Here is a 14,125-nt window from a genome sequence, read left to right as displayed (position 1 = left end):
GACATAATTAGTTATTGACATCTTAAACCTTTGATGTTTGTTGAAATGTTTGGATGATAACTGGCAAGATATGGAACATTAAACAATATTCCTTCCAAAGGGTTGTAAATGCTATTGATAAACACATTGGTAGTTTATTTTGTGTATTGCAATATGTCCAGAAGCATTTTCCCACTCAAACGAACCTCTCTTCCATTTTCTATATGTTTAAACAGTAGGAGATGGCGATCTCCCACACAGATATCTTTATCCTGCCTTTCTTATTCAGTGATTGTGTGAGGTTATGAATGATACTTTAGCATAACTGTGTAGCTCGACATCTGCATGGAAATGTATGTTCAGGGGATGCCGGCATATGTGCAATCAAGCCTATTTTTGCTGTCAAAGTTCACATTAGCAACAAATGTGGGCCCGTCATGCATTTTGGTTGCAACAACTGTTCTCAAGGAGAGCCTAAACTAACAATATATAGTGCATAGAAAGGGTAAGAATGAGAATGAGAAGGTAGAGTGTATAGATTGCAGTGAATTGTACAGTGAATCATTCCTGAGGTGATGTGAGCAGATATATTTACACTTGTGACAGCTGACTGGAGAGAGGCCATATAGTTGACATAATTTCTGATGTTACACATGTTTGACTCACCACTAAGTGAATCAGTATGCTCAGGTCTTGAGGGCAGTAGACTACTTCATGAACAGTCCTTTAAGCCTCTTACAACCCTGCCTTTGTTGCTCACAGAGTGACTCTTGAATACTATGCTGAAATGGATCTCAGTGCAGTCCTGTTTGTTAAGGATTTAATGATACAGCTTTCCAATTGTCAACGATGTCTAAGCTTCAAAGAGAATAGGTGTTGCAATCCCTCAATATGGCACATGATGGTAGTGTCTCGTGATGATGCTCCTCACTGTACACTGTAGTAAATTAAGAAAACAAACTTCTCAGAATATCCCATGCATGGAGAAATTGAAGCGGGGAGGAACCTCAGTTATATAACTTCTTTTTGGTTCTCTTTACCATGGCAAGGATATCAGTTTTTCCAGAACAGTGGGGCAGATGAAGCTCCAAGCCGCATATATGCTAATTGAACAATAAATATTCTTGATTACAAGTGTATATATTTCTTTCTTCCTTGCATGTAAAGCCTGACTAATCCTTCCTCATCCTGCCAGAACCACCAATCTCTCTCTTGCTTTCTTTCTCCCTTTTATACAGTACAATTCTCCTGTCCTTTAGCTGTGAGCATTATGTAGTTGGAATATATTGCTTTCTTGGGCTTATGCTAAACAGTTGGGTGGCGATATGGCATGGCAGGTTGAGGCTTGCTGGATCGAAATTAGCCAATCAAAGTTGCATGGTGTCTTCAAAGGGATGAAAAAGTGTCCATATCACAGGATGAAAACCTACGGAAAGATACTATACAAAGAAAAATGAAAGAAGTATAACTGGTAACATGATAGACCTGAAAAAGTAGATGATAGGATAATGCAAAGAAAAGTAATGAATGGCAGAGGCTAGAAGGGGAGGAAAGATGGGAGAGGAAGGAAAGGTTGGAAAATATAAGATATAAGATACAGATGTAAATAAAAGAAAGATAAAGCTTAACATTTGCTCAATTCTGTATAGACGTTCTGTCTGCCTCACTTAGCTAGCTACAAGATTAAAACAAAGTTAAAACTTGTCAATTGATGATGAAGTACTTTTATGTTATTTTAAGAGTCACTTGAAAATAAATAGAAAGAAGAGCCGTTTGTTTATAATTTTTAAACAATTTAAAATCTTGTTTCAATATCCTCTGAAAGAAGTGAAAATAAAAGTGAAAGAAGACACAATGGTACTTTATGGTACAAAGGCAAGAAAAACATTACAGTAATTTGTTGGTGGGGATTTCCCAAGGCATGTGTTGTACAAGATTACACTTGGGTGCTTCATGGACTAGAGAGCATGCAAATGTGAAACTAATGGTAAGCCATTGATATCAAAAGAATTATTGGAGTTGCCACAAAGTGCAAGGGAATCAAAGGAAATATTAGATTGAGTTCAAGCATACAAATCAGAAATGCAGAATAGTAAAAGGTAAAAGTAACAAAAATTATGTATGTCTCTAAGTGAAGACTATTGATAAACAAGTATAATGAACCTTCTCGTGGTATCATTAAGTTTTTAGATGCAATGTTCATCCAGCCCCTCCATTTTATATACATATGAAATGTCAACCTGAGGGTAAAAACACATGATTCTCTGTTACATACATGAATTATTCATGAACTCTACAAATAGTACTTATCAAAGATCTCCATGTGTTATACGACACATCCTTGAAACACCTTTAGGGCATTCTCACAACAAAGATTATTAGTTGTAATCTTCATCTTAATCTAAATGTTAATGATTTCATTATTCATAATTTCAGTTCTCATATTTTGAGTGATTCCTTTTCAGTTTCCATTTTCTGCTGTCACCTAAACCAATTTTGTTTGATAGGGTCGAATCTTCTTTCACCAGAGCATTGCCCAAGCAATGTTTTGATTAACAATGTATGATTGTAGAAGGCCGGTAATGAATTTGGGCACCTTTTTTTCAATACATCATCTTGAAGACACTATACAGCTTTTGGGGGCTGATTTCGACCCAGTGCGCCTCACCGTGCTGTGTCGTGCTGCGACATGGCTGTATAGCGTAAACTGCTTTCTTGTCTTTGATATGTTTTGCCCTGCTACTCATTACATCATGGAAGTTGTTCCTATGACTTTGTACTAGCATCCATATGTATAGATGCCACATACATATAGATTTTGTTAATTTGTGCCTCGGATTGTAGATAGGGATTAGTTTATTCACAGCTTATACCAAGTGCTTTCACTGGGGTTTCATTTTATTTCCCTGTTTGTTTGTTTGTTTTGTTGTGTTGTGTTTTTTGGGGGGTTGGGTTCAGGACTATGACCTTTGGAATTGTGGTTGAAGCATAATATTCATTGTTATTGAATTAATATTTTGTAAAAGTTTCTTCCTTTAAGCACTCAGGCGTGAGATTATTCTAGATTTTCAACACATATCTTTCCCAACCTTGTGAGGATAGTGTTTGTTCTGGACTGCAGGCAAGTTCAGCTCAAATTACATACCGGTATATGTATGAGGAGTTAAGTAACAGACCCTGTTGTACAAGTCTCATGTACAAATCCTTTAATCCTTGTAATGAAGCACTTAAACCCTATACTATGCACTAATTATTAGAGTGAAATAATATCGAAGGGAAATACAAAATACACTTGTATTTGATGTCTTTCATTAATTAGAATGTTATCCCCCCTGATCAAACCAGTTGTTAAGATTTGTTATTAGTTTGTTAACATGATGTTTATGATGCAGTGTATTGTCAAAGAGAACATCAAGATATCTGAAAGCCCGGTCACACAGCGCTTTACGGCTTAATCACGGCCAAAACCCATCAAAAAGTGGTCTCCCGTGAAGCAGACCATGTTGTTCGCATTGATGTCAAGTTTAAGACGAGCTACAGTCGATTTATAGACGTGGCAGGACACGGGGAAAAATCAGAACGGCGTTGGACGCGTTAAAAAGTTTTGAACTGCTCAAAACTGCTCAAAACTTTATTCCGCGGACAACCACGTGCGGCACACGTGGTAAAGATGTGCAACACACGTGAAACACACATGATAATCCGTGTTCCGGCAGTGATTAAAACTTGGGGAGACGCGGTAAGACGCGAAAGTTTAGCGGTCTGTTCACGGGCAGAGCACGGTCATCTGACGAGTGTTACGCGTTGGTATCACGGGAAATAGCGTGTGTTTAGTGGCTTATCACTTACAAATGGATTTTTCCGCGTACATACATGTGGCTGGACGTGGTTAGCCGTGCTTGGGCAGTGCTTCAGTAGTGGAACAGCGGCCAACGGCCATACCCCGTACAAAGCACGGCCAAACCAAAATTGACCAAAAAATTACCACTTACGACCACGTCCACCAGATTTTCATAACTTTTTGTACGTGATTTAGACGTGGAGTGCTGTGTGACCGGGGCTTAAGGTCCTGTGACTTTCACCATTCCTGCTGCAGGGGCATACTATACAACATACAGTGTATTTGCTCTGCCTTCCACTTGCTGTAAGACCAAAAATATTTGTGTGCATGAAACTTTTGTGAGGAGCCATGATTCGCGAAATGTAAAAGGCATGTGAAAGTGGTTGTCTGCACAATGCGCTGAATGCCAGTGGTGATTCGACAAAGTTCATGCTGCAAAAAGGGCTGTCTGCTCCAATATGTTCAAAGTTTCATGCTGCAGATGTTTCTGGTGTTACAATATGCATTTTGTTTAAAGTATATCAGTCAGGTTTGTGTTTGTTAATCCATATCAAGACATAAGTTTGAGGCTACATATTGAAGCAGAGTATTACCATCCCATGTAAAATTGTCAGTGGTCATTTAATTCAAATTTTCCCATTGGTTTAGATATGAAAGGAATTTTCAAAATAAATATGATGATTGGCATGGAAGGAAACATAGAGAATGAGCAGTCCAAAGGGTTTGAAATGCTATTGAGGAAGGTTTTTGATTGTATGGACTCATACCCTCCCCCAAACAGCACTTCAAATACTGAGGATGGGGCATTCTGTTTATTCTGAATATCAAATTCATTAAGAATAGGGTTTTCTAATAGACTGAAATTGACTAATTTTCTCCAATCTTTATGGAAGAATCTACATCATGTTCCTTTTACTTAGCTGCTAATGTGATCATGTATTTTTGTCTTGTGTACCGCACAGGTATCATTGGACATTACCAAGAAGTCAGCCACACTCGATACATAAAGTACAGGAAGTCGAAGCCACGGCATTACCATGGTAACCTCATCAGAGAGAGGGGTGCTGTCAGTGTTCTGCATTGTCACCCTTGTCTTATCAGGCTGTGATTCATTCAGAGGTAGGAACAAACAATCAAGAAAGTACCCTGGCATTCAGCCAAACCTACGGTTTGCTGTAGCTAAAAGAACATGAGTAAAAACATTTCTGATCAATTTAAATGTATCGCACCTTCCAAGTCTCACATTGTAGGCAAGAGAGTGATGTTTGACACTTGATCCCTAATAGACAGTTGAGTTGATAGTGCACATGCATTGCATATCGCTATTGTACAAGATGTATTTGGAAAAAAATATTGATAGCACAAGCACAATCGTTCAATTAGAAGAATTGGTTGAACGACTAGTTTTTCAAGTCATTTTTACTTTTTTAATACTCTTTAAAATTTACATTTAAACCCCAATATATAAGAATTGGAGTGACAAAAAATTCTTATATTTTGCAGAGGGCATTTTTCAAGCATATTCAACAAATATAGCAAGCATAATACTCAGGGTATTGGTATACTTTAAGCATTTATTTTATGTCCAATGACTATTTGTATTTTTCACAGGTATTTCCATTCTCTCTATTGCTCTTTTTACCAAGAATATGAACAATCAATTTGCCATATTTTTGTATATTTTGGGTCTAAACAAATTACCGTATAAATGCAACTATTGCAAATAAATACACAGTAATCATAAATGCCCTTACAGAATTTTGCCATTACGTAAAAACATTTCCTTTTATTTGTGTGTGATTGCTTGTTTTATTATGTCATAAGTACTTCACATTGAAGAAGCCAGTGGTTAATTTTGAATGCATATTTTGAGGTTATTTGGTTTTTTTTTTTATTCTAATGAAGACACAGGAGGCTACATAACTCTAGCATCAGTATTGTAGGTAGTGCCAACAGCATGTTAGTTCCAAGAGCAGAGTGTAATGATATGAATCACATCAAGATGTTGCCTTTATTTTCTTGAATCATGTATATTAAAAGTGAATGTATTAGTTTTCTTACATGTCAGAATGAATCATTGTCTATTCAAAAACACAATGTGAATAAAAATTGCACCACTTCATGACATCACAATTGATAATTAACATGATATCACAAAAGAGGGGCCCTCTTAGAGAGAGCTACCTTCAAGTTTGCATCATTGGCAATATAACATTAATTTATAGAATTTTCAAAAAAAAAAAAAAAATGTGGCAATGAATGAACTCCTTCAGTGTAACTAGTGTAAAAGTGGATATTTTCGCACAAGTAATTTTTCATCCCCGGTCAGGTTAGATGAATTTCACATGTTTGTAATTCTCCAGAATCAAGACATTAAAGCCAATAAAAAGTTTTGGTACCTCAAAAGTTTCCCTGAATTTCCGTGTTTCAGGTTAAAGTACCTTTCATATAACTAACACTGTGAGACTTACTCGCCCCAAAGTGCTCTCATTTCTTAGTAATCATGCAATTAACTGCGACCAGCAGCCCCATACGCATAGCGACCAGCAGCCCCATACGCATAGCGTAATGGGGCTTCGCATTGTACGTAGCATTCAGGATCATGACAGATTGAGTATCGCGGGTAAATATCACCTTAAAATCCAAACAATTCTTCAATTTGAAGACTTACCAATTAAGTTGAAGTCTTGAAAACAGGCTTCTGGCAACGTTTGGTTCTGCCAATAGTCCCTTTCTGTTCGAATTAATGACTGAATGTGACTCGGTCGAGAGGACCTTGGGAGAGCTACATGTACATACACTGATTACTACGGTCAGCGCATACGCACACATCACATGCAAACAAATTTCAAATCCATGAATGGCTAAGATGTTTGTGTGCGCATGCGCTGGCCGTCAATTCAGTGTAGCTCTCCCAAGGTCCTCTCAGTATGCGAATGGGGCTTCGCATGCGAACTTCAGTATGGGGCTGCTGGTCGCAGTTAGCTACTCAGTATGCATATGGGGCTGCACGCTGCTGGTCGCAGTTATCATGCAATAATGGTTTCGTACAATACGTGTACTACCTCGCCGCCATACGGCGGCGGCTCTGGTACGAAACCATTATTGCATGATTACGAAGACATGAGAGCACTTTGGGGCGAGTAAGTCTCACAGTGTTAGTTATATGAAAGGTACTTTAACCTGAAACACAAACTAAGACAAGGAAATTCAGGGAAACTTTTGAGGTAATACAAAACTTTATATTATCTTTAACTACTAGAACATTATGGCACACAAAAATATTCATGTGCTTTTATTTTTGTGCTAGCTTCTGGTTGCGTGAAATGCACAAAAATTTCCTCTTTTTACAGTACCATATTTTGATGTAAACATAATGTGTATTCTCTATGAAATATTATGCTGAACATCCTGTCCTGTTACATGATTGTCTAAAACTATATGATATTTTTCTCTTTACATTGAAAAGAATATGAAATTGAAACAGAGTTAGGAGAGGCAGTGTACAATCCTGGTGCCAGAGTCATATTCCGCACAGCCCGGCAGGTAGACACCAGTGAAACAAACGTGACAGAGGTGGTTGAGGTAAGGTCATTATTTCATGGGAAGAAAAAAGTCCAGAGAAACTGTCAAAGGTCACTTGATAGTTATCACTGTTATGAATGCATATACCATATAAAAATACTTCCAAATGTGAATCATGGCAAGAACATAAAGTAGCAAACCTGGGACATGCTTTGATTATGGAAATGTTTGTTGCCAGAGACCATGTGTAATACATTCAAAATGGATCCATGCCTGTAGGATATGGTCTTCAGAATATATGCACCAAGTCAAATTTGAGAGCGTGAAACCCACACCTGCACTCTTTGCTTTCAATATTGAGACAAAACTCTAAGTTTTAACTTGTGTTTCAAGGTCGTGAGGAGTGTGTGTTCTGCAATTGTGTGTTTGTGTTAATTCCTGTAGATACATACTATACTTTGTCAGATCCTTACTCTCATCCCAATGTACCAGCATAAGCCTTAGCTGTCTCATGAAATCATCTGTCCTGCCCTTATTTTAAAGGTTATACTCCTTAGAAAATAGCAAGGCACCAGCATTTGTAATATTTGGTTTCTCTACCATTCTTGGCATGTGCTTAATGCACTGGAAAAGAAAGCATTTAGAAAGGACCAGAAGAGAAGAGCTGTACAACTGGATTACATGCTTATTGTAAGACTAACATATAACCTAAATGACTGGCATACAAAAGTCATGCTTTGTAATTGTGTCTAAATTTGTTATATTATAAGGTATCATACCCATAAGTTTTCACTGTAGAACATTAAGAATACTGTTGTTGTTGTTTTTTAAATTGCATAATATGTGAGTTAATGAGATTTATGTATAAGTAGTCAAAGGGAAAGAATATTGGTCATCCTTTGCTGATCATACCATGTTACCCCCCCCCCCCAAAAAAAAAATAAATAAATAAAAATAAATAAATAAATAAATAAATAAATAAATAAATAAAGTAAAAACAGTAGTGATTAAAAGATGGTCAAATGAGAAAAAAAAAAATTAACTGCTTTTGATTTAGCTGAAGGTATACAACCACATGAGCTGACTCAGAATTCTTATGAATGCACTGTTACATGTCTTAGCTAGTATGTACTCAAATTTCTAATCACTATCCATGGCAACAATTCCTGAGAGATTTTGTTGCTGTATCAGTGATCCACATTTCCTCTTTTGGATAATTGAAGATACTGTGTAGTTTCCTGTCCTGAAATTTCAAACATGGTCAAGTGTTTTCATGTCTGCCGATGATTGCAGCTTTACTTTAGTAAGGATTTGGAGGCCCAACATGAGATTCATTTTTGCTCTGTCAAAGATTTGATAGAAAGTTTTTTTTGTTTTTTTTTCCCCCACAATTTTGTTTAATCTCTACGACGAATGATTTCACAGTACTTTGCTGATGGGATTGAAGAAAATGATACATCTGCTGAGATGTATTTCTCAGTAGTGTATAGTTGAGGGTTAAGAATATGACATTGCATGAGCAGAATATGTTATTGATTTTCTTTTTTCTTATAGCAGACATATAAAATTTCGGGGGGGGGGGGAGATGAATTAGATATTGTAGAGCAAAGGAGAACAGACAAGTGGGTGGTTTATTCTTCCATTTTGTGGCATTCATTTTTCTGTATCACAATGGTTATGTAGCCATTAAGGAGACGTTAGGGAGCTTTAGATTTTGATGCACGGACGTTTTAGACAACGAGTGCGCTGGACGTTCTCCTCTCCCCTGCGTCGTGTAGAAAATTATCTTTAGATTACCCTGGGACGCAACGTATAAAAAATAAAATCGCGCCCCCATATGATCAGTGCATGAAGTAGTTTTCTACGTTGCAAACTGTGCGGACGTAAAAATAGCCCAGTGCGCGTAGTGAAAAACTCAAGCGACGCAAGCTAAAAATTGATCGACTTGACGCGTGCTACTGCGCACCCTCAGAGCATGTTTTTTCCCCTCTGAACTTCCGCGCGTCTAAAATCTAAAGCTCCCTATTATTATTAATACAGATCTGTTTTCCAAGACAGTGTAAAGGGTGAGGAAAGGTCTCATATACATGTATGGAGAATGATTAAAATAAAGTCTGTCAGTCAAGGTAGGTGAACTTCACCCAACATCCACAGAGATGTGGTACCCTCTTTTCCCCTATCCTACAGTTGTAGTTTACAGTCATACAATGGGCGTATTACTCCCAAGGATAACTGCAGAAAGAATGTTTATGTTTATCATGCAAGGCAGTGATTACCAAGGTAAAGATAATCTTTGCGGGGTGTTGGGATAGAAGGTTTCTAGAAAGTTCTTTGAAAAATTGTGAATGTCACCTGTAGGGCAGCTGCCCTCACTGTCAGCAGCACACAACATTCCAATGCGGCTGATAGTGTGAATATTTTTCAAATGCCAAGATTAAAGGACAAGTTCACCTTCATAGACATGTGGATTGAGTGAATGCAACTATATTGATAAAACACATCAGCGAGAGTTTGAGGAAAATCGGACGATCCGTTTAAAAGTTATGAATTTCTGAAGTTTCTGCTTAGTCACTGCTGGATGAGAAGACAACTACAGCTTGTGATGTCACAAGTGTTCAACGATATAAAAAATATAAAGAAAATTCAAGATATTTTTAATTTTCTCGCCTAATTAAAGAACACTTGACTTCCCTCTTTCAGAAGGCAAGGGGAATGATATTACCCTTAGCATACGTCAGTGATGAGTCAAGGAAATGCATACTTTTTTTCAAAAAGTAAAATTTTGTGAAATTCTCTTTATATTTTCCTTATATCATTGTATGCATGTGACATCATACACTGTAGTAGTCTTCTCATCTCGCAGTAAGTATGCAGATACTTTAAAAAATCATAACTTTTGGACGGATTGTCTGATTTTCCCCAAACTTTCACTGATGTGTTCTACTAATATTGTTGCATTCACTCAATCCAAGTGTTTATGAAGGTGGACTTGTCCTTTAATTGTCTCTGAAATTTGCCCTTGCATACTTTTCTCTATTAGAGTTTACATAATTATTTTCAGCATTATGCATACATTTTTAGCATCTGATTCTTTTACATTAATTTCACAAAGAGTACATTGCATATTATAGTAAACTAGACATTTACATGTAAAAACTTCAATTTTATATCGTAATTTCGTGAGAGATTACGTCATATATGAGATCCCGCTAGTGCGCGCGCCACTCAATTCGTTAGTCGCCGCCATCTTGCTTACACGCGAATTTCTGTGCATCGGAAAATTCGCCGGAATTGCACTTGAAAATTCAAGTTTCGTTCGAGTTGGATTGACATAATAGCTAAAGTTACCTCAACGGGAGGTTTTGCCAGGTTTTTTATGGTTTTAACGATCATTCTTCAGCCGAACAACAACGGTATTTATGTCTTCAACCAACGTTCCAAACGTGGGCGGCGCAGCCGCACCACCGCTGCTGACAGCAGTTGCGTCCCCGGCAGCCACCGGCGGGGGTCGCGGAGACCAACACGCACAAGAGTGCAAGCAGAAAACTGCGACAGCCAAAGGTAAAACGCCTACTAGAGCCGGCAAGGTAGGTACTAGTAATAGTACTACTGCAACTACAAGCAGTGCTAACCCTAGTGGTAGTACCGGTGCAAACAAAACAGTGAAACCACCTGCCAAACTGGCTTCTAAAGTTTCAACTTTGGAAGATAGACTCGGCAAGCTTGAAGGCCAGTTAGCTGTGGTTGTTCAATTTGTGGAGGCACAGTCGGCAAAGCAGACACCAGCCCGTGAAGGCGGTGGCAATGGAAAGAGTATCAGGACTCGTTCTGAATACTCCCCTTCAGACTCGGCAGATACTGACTGCCATTATGATGATGAATATGCGGCACCATTTTTGGGCCGAGATATGGATGAAAACTCAGTGATTATCCAACCAGGTCAAGGGGATCGTTGTCAGGATGACAAATTTGATATTGAAGAAGGCGAAGTTCCCCCTCCTGTAGTGGAAAAAGTTCCAAACATTGCAGCCAAATTTGCTGTGGCTGAGGAAGTTGGTCCCCCCATTGACCCAGAAATTGCTAAGTCTACAGCCTACCTTCTGACCCACCAGCTTGAGCCCAAAGTGGTAGATGATACGATCACTAAATACCCCATTCCCAGCAACTGTGAGCTGGTGGATGTGCCGAAAGTCAACCAAAGAATCTGGAATGTGCTCCCTGCCTTTTCAAAGACACGAGACCTCAAATTTCAGAGACTCCAAAAGAATCTCACGAGAGGCATCAATGCCTACATACATACAGTGTCGGCACAGAATATTACTGAACAGCAGCAAGATGCACTAGCACTTCTGTGCAGTGCGAACTTTGAGCTAAATTCCTTACGTAAGGAATTCATGAAACCAGACATTGGTTATCAATTCCAACATCTCTGCAAGCCCTCTACACCGGTCTCCAAATTCCTTTTCGGTGACGACCTGGGAAAGCAAATGAAAGACATTAGAGATGAACAAAAAGCAACTGAGGGTGTCCTCAGGAGTGAGCATAGCAGACAGTACAAAAAGCAGCGTTTCAGCCCATATGACTATGGCAGGAGTGCATATGGCAAGGGCAGGAGCAAGATTACATCAGGAAGCTCGAATTTGCCCCAACAGTACCGCGACGCGGGCTGGACTACATCTCGTGCAAGCACAAGTGATGTGACTAGGCCTACAGGTGCAAAAGGACCGTGGACTGGAGCTACCAGCCATGCTTTTTTGGGCCAGCGCCCCAAGGGGAGGGGGAAGCCGCCAGCTCCCCACACCTTCACACATCCCAGCCAGTACCAACCGCACTGCGGCAGCAAGCAAGGCTCAGGGATGAAGAGAGCACGATAACCTCCAGTTCAACTGACGAGGTAAATATAACATCCTTTTCTAGTGATCATGCAAAGCTATGTCATCATGATAATGTAGAACCTGTGGTAGGAGGTCGACTGAAGCAATTCTTCCCAAAGTGGCGCAAAATTACTTCAGACCCACATGAGCTAAATGCTGTAAGTGGTTACAGGCTTGAATTCAGTAAAGAGATGGGTGCACCATCTAGAACTAAACCCCCTTACATTTTTCGATGTGATAAAGCCGAAGAGGCTGATATTGATCTTGAAATTTCTAAACTCCGTGACAAGGGAGTAATTGAACAGTGCCAGAGGGAAACTGGAGAATACGTGTCTAATATTTTTACGCGGCCTAAAAAAAGATGGGGGTACACGCGTTATCCTAGACCTGTCTGATCTCAACAAATATCTCCAGTACCAGCATTTTAAGATGGAAAATATCCATACTGCTATTGAACTCATTTCAGAAAATAGTTTCTTAGCTTCAGTCGACCTTCGGGACGCGTACTATACAGTACCTGTGCACCCAGCACACAGGAAGTTCTTAAAGTTCTCCTGGAAAAATCAACTTTGGCAATTCAAAGTACTGCCTAATGGCCTGAGCACGGCGCCAAGGTTGTTCACTAAACTACTGAAACCTGCATTCACATTACTGAGAGAGCAAGGGCATGTAGTAATTGGATACCTTGACGATATCCTCATTATTGGAGAAAGTGAGAATCAAACTTTGCAAACGGTTTTGGAAACCACTAGCATCCTTGCACAACTTGGGTTCTTGGTGCACCCAGATAAATCAGTACTATGCCCCACTCAAGAAATACAATTTCTTGGTTTCATTCTCAACACTCAGACCATGACAATTCGACTGCCTGATAACAAATCAGAGGAAATACAGTCCTTGTGCACTGAACTTATGCAAATAGCAAACCCCAGTGTCAGGCAGGTGGCTAGAATTATCGGGAAAATGGTAGCATCATTTCCCGCAGTCCAGTATGGACAGCTCTATTACAGGGCTTTAGAAAGGGACAAAATCAAAGCACTCAAAATGAATAAGGGGCATTTTGACAGAAAAATGAGCCTATCTTTGGAAGCAAAAGAAGAGCTGCAATGGTGGATAGACAATGTGCAGTCTGCTTTCTCACCCTTACGACACCCTAAACCTATGCTCGAATTGTGCACGGATGCCAGTGGCAAAGGCTGGGGGGCATCTGATCATACCACCCATACAGGGGGTAGATGGAATGAAGACGAGCTGCAAAAAGCCAGGGAGAATAAGATTAATTATCTGGAGACCCTGGCTGCTGGCATGGGACTCAAGTCCTTCTGTTCTAATTCACAAAACATTCATGTCTTGTTACGGCTAGATAACAGTACTGCTGTTGTGTACATTAATAACATGGGAGGCATTAAATCCCTTGACTGTGATCGGGCAGCCCGAGAGATTTGGCAGTGGTGCGAAACTCATAAAATTTGGGTCACAGCAGCACACTTGCCAGGAAAGCTGAATGTGGAGGCAGACCGCATGTCTAGAAAATTCAATGACCGCACAGAATGGATGCTTGACCGCACAGTTTTCCAAGAAATAACCTCACGTTTTGGGACACCAGAAATAGACCTATTTGCCTCCAGACTTAACAAGCAGGTAGAGAACTATGTCACATGGCTGCCCGACCCACATGCCAAGGCTGTTGATGCCTTTACTCTCGATTGGGGAAAGTGGTACTTTTATGCATTTCCTCCTTTCTGCTTAGTTGCTAAGTGCATTCAAAAAATCAAATCTGATAATGCAGCTGGGATACTAGTAGTCCCAAAATGGCCAAGCCAGCCATGGTTTCCTCTCCTAAACAGGATGATGAATGAGGAACCACTTGTTATTCATAGGAGTCAATCCTTACTAACATTGCCAG

General features: G+C 39.4%; 2 protein-coding genes across 2 annotated transcripts in view; both read left to right on the top strand.

Annotated features, from left to right (window-relative positions):
• The window catches only part of LOC140227089 (plexin domain-containing protein 2-like), an 80,298-nt gene that overhangs the window by 45,650 nt on the left and 20,523 nt on the right, over positions 1 to 14,125 (top strand). The window contains exons 2-3 of the mRNA XM_072307519.1: positions 4,783 to 4,939; positions 7,290 to 7,405. Coding sequence (XP_072163620.1) covers positions 4,858 to 4,939; positions 7,290 to 7,405 — 198 coding nt within the window. The 5' untranslated portion in view covers positions 4,783 to 4,857. The remainder of the gene's footprint in view (positions 1 to 4,782; positions 4,940 to 7,289; positions 7,406 to 14,125) is intronic.
• On the top strand, positions 11,159 to 12,219 carry LOC140228004 (uncharacterized). The gene has a single exon (XM_072308399.1). It carries the CDS (start codon positions 11,254 to 11,256, stop codon positions 12,217 to 12,219), a length of 966 nt encoding a protein of 321 aa, XP_072164500.1. The 5' UTR covers positions 11,159 to 11,253.

Source organism: Diadema setosum, chromosome 4 (assembly GCF_964275005.1).
Source record: "Diadema setosum chromosome 4, eeDiaSeto1, whole genome shotgun sequence".
NCBI lineage: Eukaryota > Metazoa > Echinodermata > Echinoidea > Diadematoida > Diadematidae > Diadema > Diadema setosum.
Note: the sequence above shows the minus strand (reverse complement) of the source record. Positions and strands in the feature narration are given on the sequence as shown.

Coding starts and splice junctions, on each gene's coding strand:
- LOC140228004 (XM_072308399.1), top strand. CDS start 11,254: ATGGATGAAAACTCAGTGATTATCCAACCAGGTCAAGGGGATCGTTGT.